This window comes from Crocodylus siamensis, chromosome 1 (genome assembly GCF_052110815.1).
Source record: "Crocodylus siamensis isolate JL-2025a chromosome 1, ASM5211081v1, whole genome shotgun sequence".
In the NCBI taxonomy this organism is placed as follows: Eukaryota; Metazoa; Chordata; order Crocodylia; family Crocodylidae; genus Crocodylus; species Crocodylus siamensis.
In genome coordinates, this window is record NC_143395.1 from 189,442,652 (window position 1) to 189,465,444 (window position 22,793).

A 22,793-nucleotide genomic window follows, 5' to 3' on the forward strand; every position below is an offset into this window, starting at 1 on the left:
CAAAAGCCAGGATTTCCTGAGGAAAGAAGGAAGAAACCTAAGGAAGAAACTTATTGGGCAGAATGAGAACTTCACCACTGTCATTCGCCCAATTATTTCTGCAGGTGGCTGCAAGGTATTTGCTTCATGTGCTCGCCCAGGATGAATTCATGATCAGTGGTTCTCTCTTAAACAGGGCAAGGGGAAATGATGTGGTTAGTACTTAAGAGGCTTGGCAGGATGCTGCAAAGCTTGGCATGACCATTACAAGCTGTAGGGAGCATGTGTGTGTGTGAACAACTCCTGTGGTGTTTATTGCTAATGGGAGCAGGACTATCCTGCAGAATGAGCAATTGCCTATTTCTGTCCATGAGAAAGGTGGAGCGGTAAGGCATTAAGGAAATCTTCCAGGCTGCATGAGATGGACAGCTTGGCTGACATCACTGGCACACATCAGAGTACCAGGTGAAAAGATTCATTACTAGCTAAGTTGCTGGGGACCCTGATGGGATCTGAAGAGGGAGGCACACATGAGAGTCATGCTATCACCCCGAACTGATTGCATGATGCAATTACCTGATGGCTCCCACTACATTATCTGCACTCTGGGCCTTCCTGGGCTCAGAGACCCCATGCAGAGCATGGGCACCTGCTTTGTACAACTCTGAGCCAAGGTGCCTTGCGCCTCTCCTCCTCTCTCTCCCCTGACCACAATACTGGATTAATGCTCCTATATAGGCCTGAACAACTGATCTCTCTCTCTCTCTTTCTCTGTTGGCAGGGAAAGGAAGACTCTCTTGTCAGCATTAACTGCATTTGCATATGTGAATAAATGAGGGAAAGGCAGGGATTTTTGTGGATGATATCTTTTATTGGAATGACTGCATGGTTGGGATAGACTTAGGCAATGAGGGAAAGCAGCACCCAAGTACCGTGCGTCCACATGAAAACACAGCTGAAGCTCAGAAAAGCATGCCTGCCTGCCCAGACATTCAGCTGTGAGCTATGGAATTGCACCTATACTATCTGGCTCATTATAAGCCCTTTGGGAAGATATGGCCCTTAACTACTGGAGAGAAAATGAAAAGCTAATATGTGTATATAATCAAAATATATTTTAAAGTTTCTTGTATTTCTGAGACAGTTAGACACAACCTAAATCTGGATAAAAGGGGAGTCATTTGCCTCTATTAATTTAAGGAAGAACATAATTTTTGCTCTGTAGCTCTAGATTAGTTGTGCTGCAGTCAGTAGGAGTTCTGCCATGGATGCAAGGGGGGCTAGAATTTCTCCTCAAGTGTTCAAAGCTGGATATGTTTAGCTTGTGCTTTTTTTTAATTTGTAAGGGATGGAGGGAATTTTGAGAAAGCATATAATATTATATGTAAACTGACAGCCTCTGAAAAATAGCTGCCCTGTCTTCTTAGTATGAGATGCCGTGTAGAGAGTAATATTTGGAGGGCAAAAGGAATCCTGCATTAGACAGACAACATTCCCGCACAGGACAAAAAGCAATCAGTCTCTAGCTTAATCAAACTCAGGCCTCTTTTTGAGAACAATATAGTGTTGGTTGCATTAGCATCTAGAACACTGTTTGCTGAAATATAACCCAAGATTGGAGGTCAGAAGTCAGCTATGCTGATTTACATTAGCTGAGGATCTAACCACAGATATTCAGGAGCAGAGACATAAACTTTGCTTTATCAGGCTCATTATTTTTCCTTGAGGAACAGTGCTCTTCGCTGGAAAGTTTTCTCCACCCCCTCCCCATCGATTAGGCTTAAGCACACACATTCTGCACATGATGAAGCTTTGCTTTGCAAACTATCAGGTGACTTTTAACAAAGGGGAAAAAACCACTTTGACTTAAAAAAAAATGTTTTTCTTTTTAATATTTATACAGTGTATTTACTTTGATACACAACCATGACTCTCTCAACCCTCCTCAGTATTTGTCAAGTTCATCTACTAGAGTGAACAATCATATAACACCATTCAGATCTCCCTCCCAGCCCTCAATATCCACTTTCTAAAGCTAACATCTGACATTAAGGAATGTGTTGCAATCAATTCTTAAAGTTACAGGACTATTGGATTTTATTAACTTGCACAACAACAACCCCCCCCCGCCCAACAAAGCCTGGGTCCTCATAACTGATCAGACTTGTTTTATCCTCAAAGCTGCTTTAACAAGCAGGGAGTAATATATAGTAATTGGTATTCCACAATTTAATTGTTCTGTTCTTAAATCTAATATTGCAGCTGTGGGTTAAGTTTACACCACAGCTTTCATGAACATGAAAGTGTGGTACATCTGTGCAGCAGAAAGCTAAACATCTCTTGATCTGATGTGTTTACAATGACATTTGATATTGTGGAATGGCTTGGAGTTCATTCTTAAAGCTGCAGAACAATTTTTAATTGGTTTCATACAGAAGTACGGTCTGCAAAAAAACTCCCCAGAACTGCTCACGCAGAACAAGTTCCCAACTGTGTAACAAGTAAAGCTGCGGAGGATTTTAGTTTCCTAAGAATCTTGGCACATTCATTGGTGGCAACAGAAATGGGACCATGATCATGTCTCCTCCCTCGGACTATGGACCATATTGTCTACTCTTTTAATCAGTCATTCGATACATAAACTACATTTTTACAATTAAATTAAATAAAAAGCCTTTCTAAACATACCACGGTAGCATAAAGAGAGAACACAACATTTTCATAAAAGACACTTAACTGAGGGGATTTAGTATGTTTAGAAACCAGAAGCTTTTCAAATTAACAGGTGGCAAAGCTGCTTAGGGTGCACTCTGAGCTTCATATTCTGTATGGCTAACAGCTTCAGCATTATGTACTTTTTAGAGCATTTATGAAACTCATAACTAGTTCAAGAAACTGGGGAATGGGCTTATAAATGTCATCTGCAGTTTGTGAACTTCAAGTATCTGTGTGGTTTGATCAATGTTTTTAAGATGAAAGTTAAATAGTTATTACAATTATTTACCACTCGTACATAAAAAGGGAACATGTCTGCTGAGTGACTTGAGTTGCCATAAGACATGGGAGGCTGCAGGGTAAATGCTTTAGCAGAAAAGTTTTCACTTTCAATCAAAAGAGTCAACCCCTTGTACCATAGAGCCAATTTTTCTTTCCACATGAACAAAAGCATCAAGGGGCAAGAAGAGGAAGGGTGAAAAAAATCAGCATATTTCCCCTCCACAGGTTTCTGCCAGAAAAAATTGATATGTATAAAAAGGGACATTTTCTTTTGTTGTAGTTTAGCTGTTTTCAAGTGCTTGTCACCTATTGAGAACCGCTATTAGAAAGACCCCTATCTGTCGTATTCCTTTGTAGCTGTCTGTAATTCTGCTTCAGGTACATACTTCTCAAGAGGTGAGAGCTGATTTGACTGATGAAATTCATGTAAACTAACAAACTATGTTGAAATCCAGTCGTTTAAAAAAGTGTATTATGTCAACCTTAATTAAGAACTACCCAAGCCAACTTCACAAAAAACTGCCTAATAGTAACTTGACCAATAGATTCAGTCTCTTTGCAACACAAATACCTTAATAAGTATTTAGTCCAGGGGATAAACCTGTAGCAATATCCCAGCCTCTTGAACACAGAAATTTGATACAGCAAAATGCAACAGCAGCACTTCCCCTTGTTTCAAATCACCAAGAAACAAAAACTGTTCTTGGAAGGGAAGAAGTTAATATCTTAGGTTCTTTCTTTTCCCCTGTTTGTAACATCCTAATATTTTCTTCATGGACTGAGAGGCTTAATCTTCAAGTTCAAAGCTTGTTTCGTCGTATAGTTCAGGACGAGATGACTTGGAATTCCGGGAATATTTCAATTGTAGAAAATCGCCCAATTCATCAAGGGCATTCAGGACCTGCAATACCATCACACTATATCAGTTACCTTAAAAGGATTTAAAGCTGTTCTCACTTTGCTTCCCAGCTGAACACGCATAAAAAAATCAGTGTTTTTTAGCTTTTCAAATCAGAGAAGCAAAAGAAATATTGCCCAAAGGCTGAGTTTTGCTCCAAGCTGGACTAGTGAAAATCAGTGAAGTCAACTGAGATGCAGTGAATGCTGCACTAGTGTCCCTGAAAACAGAATTTGACTCAATTAAGTTATGGTTGTATTAGCCAGTAACAATACTTGACTCTTGTTAAAATGGTATGTTTTTCTTTGAGGAAAAAATATTCCGAATATACCTTCCAATCCCTTTGCATTGAAACAGTCACAAATGTAACATAAGGCAGTACTGCTGCATTTACAAATATACCCAGTAGCATCACTGGGAGTCAGCGAGCAGGGCATCAGCCCTGGGCACTGACTTAAGGAATGCAAGCATGGCAGATGCTGCTGCTGCCAGCCCGGCTGCCACTGCTACCTTGGTTGCTGCCACTGTCCATGGTGCAAAACTTCCTAGTTATGCCTCTGACTATATTCCAAAGACTGGCTTCACCATTGCATTCTCTTAGTGAAGAATCAGGCCCAGAATCCTGAATAGAGTTATTGTGAATATTTTGAATAGGCCTAGTTGGTTTTATAGTGCATTATCCTCTTTTCCTTGTATTACCATCACAGCTGGCCTGATCCTAAACTGAGGGTTTCCAAGTATTCACAGCTCCACTGGATTTAATAGGAAGCAAGGGCAGTCAACAGCTGACAGAAGCAGTTTAATATCTTATGCTTTTTACTCTGCTATCAAATGAAGATAGAGAAACTGAGATTTCAGTCTGAGTTTGGTTCACTCAGTGCAATAATCTCAAGAGCTGAAAACTTTAGTTTTTTTGGTGGTGTTAAAAAAAAAGTGAAATTCCCAAAATAAAAAAGGACCTTTGATGTAGTTAAAAATATTTATCATCCTTGGAAACCATCCCATACTGGGATCATCCCTCTTATACATTCCAGCCCATGGCTGAACCCATTATTTGCACCAGTCAGACATTTTCATTGCACCAGAGCTGTCTGTTTTTATGGTATGCCAGATTTACAGCAGTCATGCAACTGTTATCCTTACGAACTTTCCAGCTGCCTGATGTAACTAAATGAAACTCCCCCAGGTATGTCCTATTCTTCACATTAGGTGCAGGGAAGCTTGATTATGCCTCCAGTGTTAATAATACTGTAATATGAGTGTAATGTGTGTAACAGCAGGAGGAACCAGGGGGCAGTCTGCAAACCTGTGATGTCTATTAATTTGAACAACACCTTCCAGAAACCCCCAGGAAAAAAAGAAAGAGGAAGCTGGAGGCTGGAGTAAGGGGAAGAGAGAGCATCCCACAAGTGGAACCTGGTCAGCCCTAAGCAGAGGAGTGCACAGTGGAGCTGGAGATCTCACTGGCTCCCTCAACCAGGACTGTAGACTGAAGGAGCTGGATTTAGAGTTGGGGGCAGCTGCAGGTTGTTGTCTGAGTGCTCTAGAGACTAAAGGCTTGTTTGAGGACACCTCTGGAGGTGTGTGGGAAAATTAAGGTATGGAGTGGATGTTACCACAGTACCGATGTTTCTTTACCTGTTCCCTCCCTTTGGCCTGTTGGCTTGTGACCTGAACCCCAATGATTTTCTATATAAAAGTGGTAACTCCCCCTCACTTCTTGTGTCAGCTTGTAGGGCTGCAGGGTTGGTACAATATGTAGAGGCAAAAGCAAAACTGGGACATATTCAAGGGGGCTAGTATAGAGCGTTAAGGCCCTAGTCCTCCAATTATGGTGTGTAGATATGTCTCTAGGCACACATGACATGAATTGCAAGAAAAAATCTTGAAAAGCATAACAGACTTATTCTTACTGGTTTTGGAGAGCAAATGCAAAAAAAAGAAAAGAAGGCTCTGACTTTCATATTGATTTCAATCCTTATTACTAGAGTCCCATGATCAAAAGCTTACACAGTCTTGGGAGTAAACAGGAAAATAAGGTCCTGCCTAACACTACCTATGTAGCCAAGCATTATTACATTTTGTGTTGCTGTTCCTTTTTATTTCTGTGCTATTGATCTCAGGGTTCCCTCTTACACCTTTGTAAGCATTTCATACTGCACAGATCAAAATGGTGTTTTAAGTTTTTGTTTTACAGTGTGTTTCACTGACAAGTAGGTTAGTTTTTCATGAATGGCTTGAGGCCTCAGTCTTACAACCATGACTGGATCCATGCCCTCAGAGTAGAGTCTGCTGAGACTTGGTGTGAAATCATGGGTCTGTGTGCAATTAGGATTGGGGCCTGCCTTACTGGAAAATGCTGAATGTATAAAACTCATCTGTATTTGAACAGTTAACCAAGAAGAGCCTTAAAATCTATTGGCAACCAAAAGAATTTCCCGTTTCCAACCTTGCCAATAGGACAAGCTTATGATAACCCAAATTGCTCCCTCTCCAAAAAAATCACCTTTGGATAAAGATAGAACATCTAAAATTTTTTTCAAAAAAATTATGGACATATGGAATGGAGGTCTATAATGCAAGTCTCAGCTAACCTCAGCTCTGTTTCTGGTACCAGGCTGAATATGGGCATATGGCTCCTTTTAACCCAATTGGTAGGTACAAATAACTCCCAATATTTGTCTGAAATTTCCACATGTATCTTAAAACCCCCAAGGCCATGTTATATTTTTCTGCTGGAATTTAACGAACACATGGAAATATGGAATGAAAATAAGGGTATGGAAAACCTTATTTGCAATTATTTCCACATCATTTAGGGTTTCCTGCTTGGGTAGTTTTGCCCTAGTAGTTAACTTTGGTCTTGCTGTGCTCCTCAGGTGGATCTTTATTAGTTATGACAGATTTGCTCACTATTAGAAATAGTGAAACATAGTGCAGTTAACTGTGTGATAATTTAATTTTTAAAAATAAAACATGTATTATTATAATGGCTGAAACATCTTTAAAGATCAAGTGACAAAGATCAAGGAAAACAAATGCAAAATGAATTACTGAGGTTCAAAGTAACAGACTTGTAGCTTCTCCCAACCTCTCTCCACAAGCATCTGAAGTTAATTTCACAAAGACATCTGCTGTGCTTACCGTGTCTAACATCTCCCGTGTATGTGCAGCTGACACACAAAACCGAGCCCTGGATTCTGTGATAGGAGTAGCCGGAAAGCCAACGACAACCACCCCAATATTTCTTTCTAGCATGCGTCTTGCAAAAGCACTTGGGTGGGGTAGGGAAGGGAAAAAGAAGAAAGCAAAAGTAAATTATCTCTAATAAACTGACCACAGAGAGAAAACAGTCAAGCGCAATAAAACAATAGGTGAAACCCTGTCTCCTCCTGAAACAGTTGGTAAATTCCTTTTGATTTCAATAGTGCCAGAATATCATCCAATAGGACTGGGTCTTTGCAATGTTGTGGTTGAAAACTCATTTACTTTCTTGGCAAAATGAGCATAAAATGCTACGGCTGGCATAAGTGAGCAGAGAATTTTGATACAATTGTATTTTACAGTCACTTTGCACAGATGTAAGTGCTGATGGAGGTCTCAAAGTAGCAAGACACAGCCCTTATATCAGTTGGTGCCAAATAAAAACACCATTTAAATAACATTTAAAGCCTTGTTTGTTGGATAAGGCACTGAATATAAAGTCAAAGGAAAATGCTGTGGTTGAAAAGGTCTACACTGGGATTTGGGAGGCCAGGATTTGGCCCTAGCTCCAAAACAGGCTTTTCACATGGGCAAATCACTTGACACAGAGATTAATCTCTTTAACTGTAAATCAGGGCGCATCGCTACCTGCTAGATGTCCTGAGGATAAAATTATTCATGGGAGGTAGGTAATACAGAGGTATCTGCATAAATGAATCATCCTTAATTGGGACTTGTGCTCCCCAAAACAAATCCTTCTCCCACTTTGTATAAAACAATACAGGGAGACCATGGAAACTGAATAAGCTGGCACATAAGAGAAATGGGTGTGAACCCATAGAACAACTCTGGAGGGATTGTGACAAACCAGATTAAGGAGGAAGGTCCAAAGGTGAGGCACAAGCACTGACAAGTCCTTGAACCCTGACCAGTTCACACAGAACATTAGGACAGTGAATTAAGACATTTTTGCTGATCTTGAAATGATCAGGGATAAAAAGAATGGTTCTCTAAGACTCTTATCTAACATTAAGTCTGTGTGTATGCTTTTTTCTGACTATTAAATTAATGTTTTATTTCAGGTATCCATCACTGACCTAGAATAAAGCTGGAAACCTAAGGAACCTTATTATTCACAAACAAAGTTTTAATTTAAAATATTTTATTACTGTTCTACTCTCCATTATATGTAAAGAAATCTTAAATTAGGCTTCTTAACAATATTTACTGTCCATTAACAATTTTACAGGGTGTCTAGTAAGATAGCACCAGCTGAAGCAACTACTCAACCTGAAGTGGCTTTAACTGCATTAAGTTGTCTACTTTTGTCTTTCTTTTCTTTTCTTAATTAATTTGTAGTCAAAGATATTCATCACATACATAGCATTCTAATTCCATCAACATGTTCTTGAAAGACAAATGAATGCTAAGTAAAGACATGAACACTGTTAACAGATTACTGGACTTTACTAAAGTTAATTAGCAGCTAGAGAGCTCATACCTAGAACACTGGCATAAAATAAAAGGTCATCATCAAGAAGTTGTTACACAACTTGATTAATTTCAAAAGCCCCAGGAGAGAAAAAAATGGCTCTGGAAATAAAGGTGCCATCTACTCTTCCCAAGCAACCATTCCAGCTACTTGTGTTGGGGCTCTGTTATGATTTTGTGTAGCTCACTTCTGTAAAGTCTTCTTTTCTTGACTATCAGAAAGTCCTTCCAAGGCGGTTTAATAATTAAACTACAGATCAGGCCCTGAACACCTGGCTTACAGCCACCATATTACTCGTGAGATGCTTCAGTGTTGCTCATGGTCATCGGAAATGAAAAAGAGGTTGACAGGGGGAGCAAAGTATTATGTTGCCTGCAACATGTCATTTGCTTAATATTGTTGCCCATGGGCCATCAAAGTTTGGGGACCATTGTTAAAAACCCAAAGGATCCTAGTCGATTTGAGAAAGGTAACATAAATCCTGTTGATTAGTTAATAGGCTACTGCTCACTAAGCAATGTTCATGTCTAATCAATAAATGGTTTTGTCTGATACATACAAATAATGCGATGTAGATCAGTGTAACAACATTATCAGTATAAAGACATGCATTTGATGGAGAACAATAAAATATTTTTTTAAATTAGGCAATGTGCACCTTTAGGTATAAATTTAAAAAATGTTAGTAGCAGGACCTGAGGAATAGTATCACGGTACCAGAAATCTTGTCTAAGTCTATTCCAACCAACATCACTCCAGCAATACCAAAAATGTTATTGTGAGACATCAACAAGGAAGAGAAAGATGAATCATATCAAGCAACTTTTGAAAAATGGGCAGTGCATATGTCAGAGACATTTCATTTTTACATTCCCATACACAAAACACCCTGATTTTTTGTTCAAGAAAGCTAGCCCAGAACGAAGCCCATTCTTAAGTAGTACTGGCAAGCTGATCTAAAGGAACACATTTTTCCTCTGCAGCATCGTCCACAAGTAGTCAGCTTCTTATAGTTTAATCCAAAACCTAATTGTGAATGAATTTGTTTTCTTGGTAGTCATATTGCAGTACTTACGCTATTTTACCAGGAATATAAAGGAGCAAAGGAACAACAGGGGAATCATCATTCCCATAAATGATGAAACCCATTTCATGCAGTCTCTCCCTGAAGTATCTTGTGTTTTTTCTTAGCTGCTGCACTCTCTGTAGCCCTGAAATGAGACAGTCAAGAACTAAGTCAGTGCCAAGATCACAATGGGGTTCCCTTTCAGAAAAGAGACACAAAACAGGGATGACAGGTCAGTTTCAGAAAAAGCTAGAAATCCACGAGCCCTTTCTGCTGCTATCTGGTCTATAGCTAAGACATATTTAACAAGCCATCTCTATAAGCTAAATAAATAGTCATATTAATTTAACCTATGTAACGGTATAGCATTTTTACCAACGACCATGCAATTATTTCTGACCTGATATTAGTATTAAGCCTGCTGTAGTTAGATATATAATACTTCTCCCTATTGGAGTGTTTCTTTCTCTTTCAACACAGACTGAGGAATAATGGCCTTTATAATGCATTTTCTTGCATTATAGCATGCTGGGTGAAACATTGATGGCAGTGGTGGTATATTATGACAGTGTATAAATGTGGTCACAGACTATTATTTGTGTTTTTTAATTAAAAATAACTAGCTCTATTCTTGTGATGCCCTGGTGGATAATAATAAACACCATACCTGGGGGAACAAAAATCTCATGTTGGGGTGAGCCAAACCCAAACTTTCTTAGAATTTTCAGCAAATAAGAAAAAAAATTCAGACCAGAGAGGGAATACCACAATGTTTACCAGATAGTCTCAAAACGCAAGGTTAATTTTAAATTGCTGTTGACGATGAGAGGTGGCTAAAGATACTTTAGAATGTTTAAAGACTATTAGTTTTCTCTGTAAATTAAGCAAATGTATATCTGCATGGTGACAAATTGCATTCATAGCAGGTCATCAGAAGCCTTCAAACACTTTCACTTGTATCAATGGGTTGAACAGAAAAAACAATAATGAACACTGTTATTTCTACATGTATTGATATATTTAACTTATTACAGTGTTTCATGTATTTAATCTCAGATGCTGTTGTCTTTTAAAACTGATGTGTTCCTCCTTATGGATTTGGTGTTGGCAGAATACAGTTTAATGTATTTTTCAATAAACTGTCCTTTTTAATAGTTTAACTGTCCTTCTAAATAGACCAGTTGTGTACATGGTACTGATAATGCATATGCAGTTATGCTACAGATTTATACAAGATCTTTCAGTTCCACCCAATCCCTAGAAAAGTGATGGAAGGCATAGGATTAGGCATAGCCACCATTATTGATGACAGTTTGGAAAGCAGACCCTCCACCTGATGATCGGTTTACACCCTGCAGCAAAAGGATTGATAGACCTTGTAATATTTTTTATCCTAGCTAATCTAACAGATGCTCTTCTACTTCATTGCCTACCCCTTAGAATCTTCCCAAGACACTATATTTGTCCCAGTCATGTCCCAAGGCATTGCTAGGGATGGATTACTTAGAGACTGACCTGGAAAGTGTTTCCTAATATTTATCTTAATTGTTTGCTTTTCAACTGAGAGGGTGCATGTGCACTAATTAGCTCTGGAGTAAAGCATCATAGTCTACATGTGCACTGGTATTAGGGTGCAGTAAATTAATTAACTCTGCCATAACACCATCCTGACAGTACTATATTATGGCAGAGTAATTAAGTGTGCTGAAATGCATGTGTAGATGGTGACAAGGGTTGGCTGAGGCATGAGGGTGCTAAAGTGTGGTGGGGCTGCCTGCCACATAGCCACACAGCTCCGCACTTACAGCACTCTTGTGCCCCAGCAGACCCTTTGCTACCTGACACTGCTACCCAGAGTCCAGGGTTGACCCTGCCCTCAGCCCAGGACTGCTCTGCCCTAGCTCATTTGCTGCTGTCCCAGATGCATGTATAGACACTGAGCCCAGCAGTTTCCTCTAGCTTAAAAAGCTCCAGAGTTTATTGTCTCGCATTAACTGCATGTGTAGATGCACGCAGCATGTTTTTTTGTATGATGGGAAAATGTGAACACAAAGATTTTAAACTTGCCTTTGCTATACTGGTCAGTTCATTATTTTATAGAGCACCATATTCTCTCATATTATCCTTTCCAAGCAAAATTATTCCTGTCTTAGTTGCTGGCCCCTTTTCATACACCCATCTTTTTTACTACTTCTCCCCTGCTGATGTTTTCCAGGTCAGGGGACCAAACTTAATGGTAGCTGCAGGGATGGCATAATGCTGCACACCTAAATGTACCCCTTGCAGAACTATCCACAGGCTTTATTCCTTCAATACAGTCTATCCTCTTCTTTGATCAACAAAGAACATTGGCTAGATTTCTATGGTGATACCTAAGTTTTCTGGAAAGATAACTACCAATGTGTGTTAGCAGTTTTACTTCTGTTCTGCTTAGCACTGATCTGCACTGATGCTCACTGACCATGATATGGTCCTTCTGAAGTTTCTAACAGACCTCCCTATTTTCTACTGTCAAGTTCCCCTGAAGCATTCCTTTATTAAAAGCCCATTATCACAGGTATGCAAGGGTTAGAGAGGGCTGCAGTCTTGAGGAGTGTGGGAAATGCTTCCTATGTATGTTCGTGGAGGCAAAATCTACCCTTACAGAGGACAGGGAAAAACAGAGAGGAGACTGGGTCATGGGTCCAGCATGGAAGAGCAGGATGAACCATCATCTGAATGGCACAACTGTGTGTACTGATGCACAATTCCTTTGGATGCCCTCTATAGGGCATTTATCTTCATATTGGCCAGTGGTTAAATGCCACAATCCTTCTTCCATTGTAAAAATGGTATGTTTTACTTCCTCCTTAACAGTTTGTTGTGTCACAGTTAGAATCACAGAATCATAGTTTCTCATTACTAAAGACAGGCTACTTTGTCTCTATCAGTGTATGTTCCTCTAAGGTCTATATGACTCAGAGGGTCCATCTACATGTACAATTAATGCACAGAAAACTTACTGCACAGTAAAATACTGCACAGTAAGCTTTCCATGAGAGCACATCTACACGTGAACTGGTCAGGAGCAAATTTCCTTCCGACAGGAGAAGTTCAGAGGAGGGATCCTGCCTTGATCTCCTGCCATACGGCAGTCAGGGGGAACTCTCGGCTATCCTGGGTACCAGCCCCAGGCTGGCAGGGGACATCAGGGTCAGGCCTGGGCTCTGGTTGGCAGGGGGCAGCTGTTCCCCAGCCCCATGCCCTGGGCAGTGAGCATGGTGGGACAACTTGTGGCCAGCCCCTAGCTAGGTGGGAATTCCCTGTTCAGTTGGGGACTCACTGCCAACTGCCCCATAGTCAGGACAGCTCCTGGCCAGCCCCTGGCCAAGTGGGGAAGCTAGAGCTCCCCTGTCCTGGAGCTGCCAAACTCCCCACTCCTATGGGGAGCCAGGATCCCTGAAGCGCTGGGACAGGGGAGGGTGGGTAGAGAGGGACCCGGTCCCAGTGCTGACTGGTTCCCTGCTCCTGGGGAAGCTGGGAGCTGAGCAGTGCCAGGACCAGGCCCCTTGGTGGTGTGGCTGACTGGGAGCAAATTTGCTCCCAGTCAGTGTCTACATGAGCCCTACTGCACAGTAGACTAATTTACTATATAGTAGCTGCTGTGTATGGTTACATGGTGATGCTTTACTATGCAGTAATTAGTCTACTGTGCAGTAAAGTGTCTCGTATAGATGCTCTCAGTGTGAAATCAGGGGACATTAGTTCAGAATCGCAGGATTCATCCTGACTATTTTTATTGAAAACTGACACTGTGATTGGCTCTTTGGTATAACTACTTATTCTACTCTACGTGAACCCTGACCAGTCCCAGGAGGCTGATATGTATAATTTTTCCCAGGACATTGAATACAGTTTAAATAGCATTTCTCATTTTTTTGATAACTTCATTTTGATAACTGTCCGGTAGAACTTCTTCTTTATTACTTAACACAAGTAGATAGTCTTTCCCCAATTCTTTCAAGGTGGCACAGTGAAAACTGATGCAAACACCACCATTTTACCTTTTGTATCCAGGTAACTCTAACTACTGACTTTTGTGTATTTGTGCATGTTTGTGTTTGTATCTTTCATTATGTAGTCTTCAAGCTCCTTCATAGTCCAAATGCTAAACCCCCATGTACTAATGCCACTTGGGCTGAATTTCAGTTATTAAAAGAATTTTCTATTTGCCTCAAGAAACCTGAGGATTAATTGCGGTACCCTTCTTCACAGGGCGGTGAAATTCACCAGGTCCAGAGGGACTGTACAAAGTGTACATGCCATCCACATTCCATTTACTCATGCATCTAACCCCATTGACTTCACTGGGACTAAATGTGTTAGCAAATGCTCACCAACCTAAGCATAACACTTCCACAATTGGGTCCCTGTCATTCAAGCAGTATTGACTGCTTCCTTCCTGCCCCAACTCTTTTTTTTTTAATTCTGAGGAATGCAGACTTTGTGGCTCTAATCAGGTAATTCTTTAGCAGTCTCTGTTCAGATAGAATAGAATTTTCATTGCCTAACTTTCCACCTCCAGGCTGTTTCTAACTTCCACTTTTTTAATCCTCTTATACTGGAAAGGTAACATCACAGTAGCATTATTTCCTGGCATAATCCCCAGCTGAAGGGATGGAAAGCTATTTTTATGGTGAGTGGGCCGAGTATAGAATTGAGAGGAAGGGCTGCAGAGGGAGGATAGTGTAGAAAGTTAAGGGTGACATGGAAAATAATAATAGTTTGTGCCCTTTTTGCTTTTATTGTGCATATAAAAGTCCTTAAACATTTTCCTCCAAGATACTCTTCTTTACCCTTTACTTAAATCTCAGATTTTTTTTCTTAAATCTCAGAAATATCAGGCCTAATCTTCCCTGGTTAAATTGGGATAGTCACTTGGAAGCTGGAGAACATTGGCAATAAGGCGTGATTGGCTCTGATGCTGGATCTCACTACTGCACCTCCTGTCGTACACACATCATGACAGGAAGCGCAATTGTGTGAATCACACATCAGATCCTATCAAGCCTTTACCTGAATGTCTAGAGGGGCCCAAATATATTGTAATACATCATTACTCTGCCCCATCCAGAATTCTTATTCTGATAGTCTGCACACTTTATATTTGTCTGGTTTATTTATTTTTCATTACTTTTCTTCTGCAAGGTAACTTGTTTTATGTTTTAGCTGTGGGTAAGAGCTTGTACTCCCGATATCCTTTAAATTATTCCTATATCACTAGGCTTCAGGGACAGTTAAGTATCCCAACATGAGGTATTTCAGCTCTTTAGCTGGAGAGTGTACTTTGGTTTTGCACACACGTTTACAGTTTTTAACTCAATGATTATTTTAATGTATTTTTTCTGCCAACTAGATTGCTGTTCTTTGGTTTTCCATCTTTCTTTCAGTACTATCTGTGTGTGCTGTGACAACAACTATTATTAGCCAGGCAGCTCTTCTGCACAGTTCTATCAGAGTTAGTCCTGTTGTTGCCTTTCTTCCAACTCCTTTTGATTGAAATTTAGATGAACATCTTGCTGGGGTCATTTGACCCCAGTACTCTTTCCTGCCATGGCAGGGGGTCGGACTAGATGATCTGCTCAGGTCCCTTCCGACCCTAGAAACTATGAAACTATGAAATGGAGACTGCCATGCCTACATAATCCCTCTTTTGCTAACCATGTCCTAGTGCACAGGTTTAACCAAGATCCACTTCATCCATTTTGCATCTTGTGTAGTCAAGGAGCTCTCCTGACAAGGTTCTGGCTGGTAAATTTATAGGAAATGTGGGACCTGCTCCACAATCATCAGTGTTTTGCTGAACAAATGAAAAGATCCCATAAAACCAATGCATTTGTAACTTTATGCACAAAGCTGCCCAGGCAGACAACCTGTTAGTTCCAGTTTCAGTCATATAGTTTTAAACTTTCTATGTAAGAGATCTGCTAGGTTAGTAAAGGCCACAAATAGTTTAACTATCTCTCCAATGCTGCTAAAGCAAAAACAGCTGTGCCAGAGGAAGGGGGAAACAAATGAAACACAAAAGCATCCTACTACAAAGCTTTCCAGTTGCTAATAAAAACAATAGTCTGTGGTATTTCCAAAAATATTTTTGGTGTAGTAGATCTGAAAAAAACCAGGAGGAAATACTGAGGAGACTGGGGGTTGGGGATGAGGGGAGGAAGAGAAACCATGGAATAACTTGACTGGACTCTAAGGAATGAAAGTTCTCCACTTGTTTGCATATTATACATCATATTGGCACCTCTTCATGCACTGACCAAAAAGAACTGGGGAATGTGAGGCTTAAAGATAAAAAATAACCATATTTTAACACCAACCAATCTAATTCCTAAGTTCTCAGTTTGCAGCATATGAAACTACTGGATTTTCAATTAGGGAAAGTTTTCATGGATACAGATGTTGTTGGCGGATGTAGTTTAATACTTGCTGCCTTCTCCTTTCTATTCAAGTGTTTACCACAACGCTGGAAATAGACTGTCAGCTATTCCAAATTCCGGGCTCTTTAATATTAATCAAACCAGATGCTCATTGTTTAGAATTGATAAATTGGAAGCACAAAACTATTTAAGGTGCAGGACGTGTTTATTCTCTGTCAGGGGGAAAAATCTGTAATAAGAAATATTAGGACTGGTAACAGAATGTCAGACAAGTCCCTTGCCACTTCCCACCCAAAAAGCTCAGTACTACAGGAATAAATAGTCTGTAAACAGGGAAGATGCGTTCCACCCTGGAGCAAGCTCATGGGGCTCATTTTAGCAAGTGCCAATATAGACACACCTATGAGTTTTTTAAAAACTAGAAATGCCAGACAGCCCAGCATAGTAACTCTGTTTTTCAGGAAGTGGAGAGAGTGCATAAAGAAAGAAGGGGTAGTAAACACATTAACAATAATCACTGTGTACCACTAGGCAGACAGTGTACTTAAAGCAGGTGAGGAACACATTTCTTTCATAGATTTCATAGACATCAGGGCTGGAAGGGACCTCGAGAGATCATTGAGTCCAGCCCCCTGCCCAAAGGGCAGGAAGTCAGCTGGGGTCATAGGATCCCAGCAAGATAAGCATCCAATTTGCTCTTGAAGGTGTTCAATGTAGGTGCTTGAACCACCTCCGCTGGCAGACTGTTCCAGACCTTGGGGGCTCGGACAGTAAAGAAATTCTTCCTTATGTCCAGCCTGAAACGGTCTTGCAGGAGTTTGTGACCGTTCGACCTAGTTATCCCTTGGGGTGCTCTGGTGAACAAACGTTCCCCCAGATCCTGGTGGTCACCCCGATAAACTTATAGGTGGCCATCAGATCACCCCTGAGCCTACGCTTTTCCAGGCTAAAGAGTCCTATGGCTCTCAGCTTCTCTTCATAAAGTGTTTTCCTGACCTCTGATCATGCACGTGGCTCTCCTCTACACTCTCTCCACCTTCGCCACATCCTTTTTGAATTGAGGAGTCCAAAACTGGACACAGTACTCCAGCTGCGGCCTCACCAAGGCTGAGTACAAGGGGAGAATGACGTCCCGGGATTTGCTCGAGAAGCATCTATGGATGCACGCCAGCATTTTGGTCGCTTTACTAGCCGCAGCATCGCATTGGAGGCTCATGTTCATCTTGTGGTCAATGATGACCCCCAAGTCTCTTTCTTCTATAGTGCTAACCAATGTAGCACTGCCGAGCCTATAAGGGTGCTGCAGGTTTTTCCTCCCAAGGTGGAGAACCTTGCATTTTTCGGTGTTAAACACCATCAGGTTCTCGTCTGCCCATTTGCTGAGCTTGTCCAGGTCAGCCTGGATCACCCGCCTGTCCTCTGGCATGGATGCTTTGCCCCAAAGTTTGGTGTCATCGGTGAACTTGGCCAGTCCACTCCTGACTCCAATGTCCACATCGTTAATGAAGATGTTGAAGAGTATGGGTCCCAGGACAGAGCCTTGAGGGACCCCACTGGTCACAGGGCACCACAATGAGTGACTGCCATCAATCACAACCCTCTGGGTCCGACCACGAAGCCAATTTCCCAGCCAGCGGATCGTGGTGGAGCCAAGGCCACAACTGGCCAGTTTGGCCAAGAGGTGATCATGGGATACCAGATCAAAAGCTTTTTTGAAGTCAAGATATATGACATCAATCTCATCTCCCTCGTCCAGGTGATAGGTCACCTGGTCATAGAAGGAAATGAGATTGGTCAAACAAGACCTACCCGCAACAAACCCATGCTGGCTGTCCCTTAGAATGTTAGCCTGGGCCAGTCCATCAAGGATGGCCTCCTTAATAAACTTTTCTAAGATCTTCCCCAGGATAGAAGTCAGGCTAATGGGCCTGTAGTTAGCCAGATCCACTCTCCTCCCTTTCTTGAAGATCGGCACCACATTGGCCTTCTGCCAGTGTTTGGGCACTATACCAGAGTGCCAGGAGTTTTCAAAGATCCGTGCCAGGGGCTGGGCTATGACGCTTGCCAGCTGCTTGAGTACCCTGGGGTGCAGATTGTCAGGGCTGGCTGACTTGAAGGTATCCAGCTTCTCAAGGTGTTCCTTCACGAGGTCAGCATTTATGGAGGGTAGGGGATCCCTAACACCCGGATCTCCCTGTCCCATAGCAGGCATGGGCATCCCCTGGGACTGATGAAAGACTGATGCAAAGTACCTATTTAATAGGTTGGCTTTTTCCTGGGCATCAGTTGTCAGTTGCCCCATCTGGTTTAGCAGGGGTCCAATGTTGCCCTTGCTTTTCCTCCAGCTCCCCACATATCTGAAAAAGGACTTTTTGTTGTCCTTGATGCTTGAAGCTAGTTGGAGTTCAGTTGCAGCCTTGGCTTTCCTGGTTTGCTCCCTGCAGGACCGGACCAGCGCAGAACAATCCTCCTTGGAGGTGAATCCCGTCCTCCATCCTTTGTAGGCTTTCCTTTTTAGCCGCAGGAGGTCCGCTAGGTCCCTGGAGAGCCGGGAGGGCTGCTGTGCCTTCTTGCTGCCTTTCCTCCGTGTTGGAATAGATTTAGCTTGTGCACTAAGGATCGCTTCCTTGAGAAGCAACCACTCTTCTTGAACTCCCATCTCCCTGGGGTCATGGTCCCTAAGGGCCTGACTGACAAGCCTCTTGAGCTTGTCAAAGTCGGCTTTTCTAAAGTCAAGGACTTCTGTGTTGCTGACTGACTTGCCAGCTTTATGGCGGATGGTGAAGGTGATCAGCTCGTGGTCACTGTCACCCAGCTTCCCATCGATCACTAAGTTGCTGATTAGGTCATCCCCTGTAGCCAGTACCAGGTCGAGCAGCGCTTTGCCTCTCATTGGCCCATAGACTTCTTGAGTCAGGTAGAGGTCATCCACGCACGAGAGAAAGCTTTGCGACTGCTCGGATTTTGCTGAGTGATGTTCCCAGGAGATGTCCGGGTAATTGAAGTCACCCACGACAACCAAGGTCCTGGAGCAAGCGGCCTCAGTCAGTTCCCGGGCGAACTCCTGGTCAAGCTCAGGACTTTGAGTGGGAGGTCTGTAGTAGACTCCCACCGTTGTGTCCCCTGTGCCGTATTCCCCACGAATTTTTACCCAGAGGGTCTCTAGCTGTCCATGCCGGTTGCCAACATCAGCTTGCAGGGACATGTAGCTTTCCTTCACATAGAGAGGTACATCCCCGCCCCTTTTGTCAACACGATCCCTCCTGTACAGGGTATAGCCCTCTATACCCGTGGTCCAGTCATGGGTGGAGTCCCACCAGGTCTCCATTCTTTACCTAAGCCTCAACACTTCTGTTTCTGATACTAAGATTTCTGGTAAAGGAACATGTATTTGCCTCTCACACATTTTCATATGACTTAGTGCCTGCTCACTACTTCCACAGGCTGTCTATCTTAAATGGCACGTGGATAAGTAGAACCCCCCCATATCCAAAGTTTTAAAGTATCTTTCAACACTTCTTTTTCTATTCGTGCATCTCTTCATCCTGAGTCAGATGATAGTTCAGCCTTTTATTCCCGTCTCACACACGCCAGCTTAAATCAGTGTAAGAATAATGCAACTTGGTTACAGGGTCCAAATTTTACTATGGTATGTTTACCCAAACTGGTAATATTTACCAGATTTTTCCCTTTGCCTGTTAAGTTCCTCAAATACAAAGCTGAATCTGAGCATGGCTTATGCATAAAGATTTATACTTTTTTATTGACCAAATAAATAATACAAGGGGAGAGAGAAAAGAATTGAAGGATAGAAAACAGCATTTTACATTTCACAAACTAATCTTTACAGTGTATAATATAAATGATTTGGGTGCAATCTGTTTATTGTGATTTTAGTAAAATATAGGATAAGTCATCTGGATATTATAAAACAAATCTAGAATGATTGCATTTCCAATCCATCTATTAGTGGCAAATTTAGTGTTTACATTTGCTATACCACTTTAAAAAAAACTTTATTTTTTATTGTCTGGTTTTAAGGTATTGGCAATTTTGGAAAAATGTTAATTACATTCTTATTTACATTATAGTATACTGCAAGTTTTAGCTCATTAATTTTTGCAGACTTTTAAAAGGTTTTATTGCATACAATAAATATGGTTTAATTTAAGGAAGAAACAAAGGGAAGAAAGTAAGAAAGAACAGAATAGAAAAAATGATAAAAGATAGATGGGCTTCTCCCTAATTTCTTTGGAATGACATGGTTTTTTACAGTACAAGTACCAACAATCAGCTCAGTGATGGTTTTCCCACAACCCCTGGCCAGGAGGAGAACAGCAGCTGGTCTTGGAGCAGATCAGAAGCTAGGTTTTTTCTGGTTCTTTCCTTGCTTTGGGGCAAAGGAGGAGACTCATTTATACTACCCTATACATGACCACAATTACTTCCCTATGCATGCTGGCTCCAATGTAATGGCTGGCAAGTTGAGGAGAAAAAGTTTATTCCCTGTTCCCACTCACATGCATGGAAGAGAGAGTGGAGGCTTCCTGGAAATGGCTTAGTCTCATGAACTGCTACCCACAATAAGGACAGTCAGTGGAAAGGGATGAGAAGGCATCTTGTGCCCTTGTGTGAGCACACAGGGCAGCTCTATGAGTTTAAGCCCAATTTTGCTGGAGCCTGTCAGCGTTAGCACTGAATTCAGTACAAAGAAGATATTCTGACTAGAAGCCTGTGTCTGAGAGCTGGATCCTTAAGTGGTGTAAATTGGCAGAATTTCATCATTGCCTTTAGCAGAGTTATCTTGATCACGCTAGCTGAGGACCTTACCTCAACTGTAAAACATGTCGTAAAACCCTCATCTTCCTTGAACCCTGTTTCTTTTATGCAGCCCAAAACATTTGTTTTTCGGTCTGAAACTTTTAACAAGGAAAGAGCCTGGCTTTAATCAGCTTGACCTTAGAACACTTCATGATGGCTGTTACCCTTGGAAATTCTTACTCCACGTATTAAAAATGGGAACAAGCACCTGTAGCCTTTAATATATATATCTCAGGTATATTTTTACTGAAGGAGAGTTATTTTTCTCAAACCTGTTCCAGAGAGGATAATCTAACACTGAACTTTTCTTTGGCATGCAGGGGCTATCCAAGACACAAATCCACCTGCTGTAATCTTCTCCAGCTGTTTTTTCATGGAGCCTTTCTAGATAATTAGTTACACAATCAAACTTCTGCATACCAGTGTCAGAATGTCTCTTCAATCTTTGTTCTTGGGATACAAAGCTTTACTCCCTTACCTTGCTCTAGTAACAGCTAGACAGCATCTCCAAAAGCTGTGATGATAATGTTGATGATGATAACAATAAATTGGCAAACAATAGCTGTCCTTCTTTTCTAAATTATTAGATGGACATGTTGTCTTTCTTTCTCTGATTCCACTACAGAAGTAACACATCTATATTGCCATGTGCATTAAATCACTATAAAACAGGAGTGCCTTAAGAAAACATGTTCTAAGATATAAATGCTGTTTAAAAATAACTTTTGTATGCCTCAGGAGAAGTGAGGGCATTTGCTGCTATGCCATAATGCCACCTATAACTCAAAAGATTTCAGCTAATGCTCCTTTCTGAATCAGCCTTCAAGGATATGCATTAGTCTGATTTTGACTATAAATCACTTCCCAGAGCAAAGAACAGAAAGAAAAAGTGACTAAAGGAGAACAAGGAGGAATTGTATGGAAATCAGTTGTGTATAGTCACCGGCTGTATTTCAAGCCCGTTATCTGTACTTACATTTCTGTGAACAAAAAGTAACTTACAGAAAAAAAGGGACAAGCCAACACAACAGGCTTGCAGAATATATTTACTACCAAACACAGGTGATTAATCACAAAGCATGTCAGTCCCTCAACTGAAAGCCAGCCAGCACACATTGCACTACATCTGCAACATATTAGGTATTGCTAAAATGCCAATGACTAAATGCACATAGCAAAGGCAAGTCTCTCTCAGTTTCTCAAGCAGATAACACTCTGCCAACTGGATTTACAGGACAGCAGCAAGCATCTTCTGGAACAGAAAAGGGTATCTACAGCTTTGCAGTCTCTATTGTGAAGAGCATACTTTTTAAAGGCAACTGTACCCTGGGTCTATACATTATTTCCAATAGTAAAAAATGAAGTTCTGCTTACTAAGGACAGCCTGGGAGTCCCTTGGTCACAATAAATATTTCATACTTCCTTGACTTGTATTAGGCAGCTCAGGGGAATATTTGCAACAAATGTGTGTAAAGGAGTTCTGACCCCATAAGAATAACTGTAAGAATTATTTCCATTTCCACCTGTAGATACCCTTTCCACGACCCCTTTTAGTACAAGGGGAATTGCAAGCGGCATTATCAAAAGCACTCAGCGCTTACCCACCTCTGTGCTCTTTGGTGTCAGTAGACACTCTCCCATTGACTTAATTTAGGCCAATACTGAGTGGTTTTCAACAGTCCCACATGCAAACCGATTACCTCAATTCCCTTGCTTGCCAGAATCAACAAACCACTACACTCTGTGGACCCAGGTCCATCAGCTTTGTGGGGAGTAGTGTTATTTTGCAGGTGGCTCAGGTTATGCTCTCCTCAGAGCAGAATTTATTGTCAGAATGGTGGAGTGTAAGGCCCTGACCCAGAAAAATGCTTGTTATTATTTATTTGCCCTAGTCATGAACCAAGACCCAACTCA

The 22,793-nt window shown here is 41.4% G+C and overlaps 1 protein-coding gene across 1 annotated transcript in view; it reads right to left on the reverse strand.

The window, feature by feature from the left end:
- Positions 1-1,863: 1,863 nt before the first annotated feature.
- The window catches only part of SPTLC3 (serine palmitoyltransferase long chain base subunit 3), a 127,000-nt gene continuing 106,070 nt past the window's right edge, over positions 1,864-22,793 (reverse strand). Inside the window, exons 10-12 of the mRNA XM_090031548.1 lie at positions 9,646-9,781; positions 7,019-7,148; positions 1,864-3,877 (exon numbers count right to left, since the gene is read on the reverse strand). Of these exons, the coding sequence (XP_089887674.1) occupies positions 3,764-3,877; positions 7,019-7,148; positions 9,646-9,781 (380 nt within the window). The 3' untranslated portion in view covers positions 1,864-3,763. The remainder of the gene's footprint in view (positions 3,878-7,018; positions 7,149-9,645; positions 9,782-22,793) is intronic.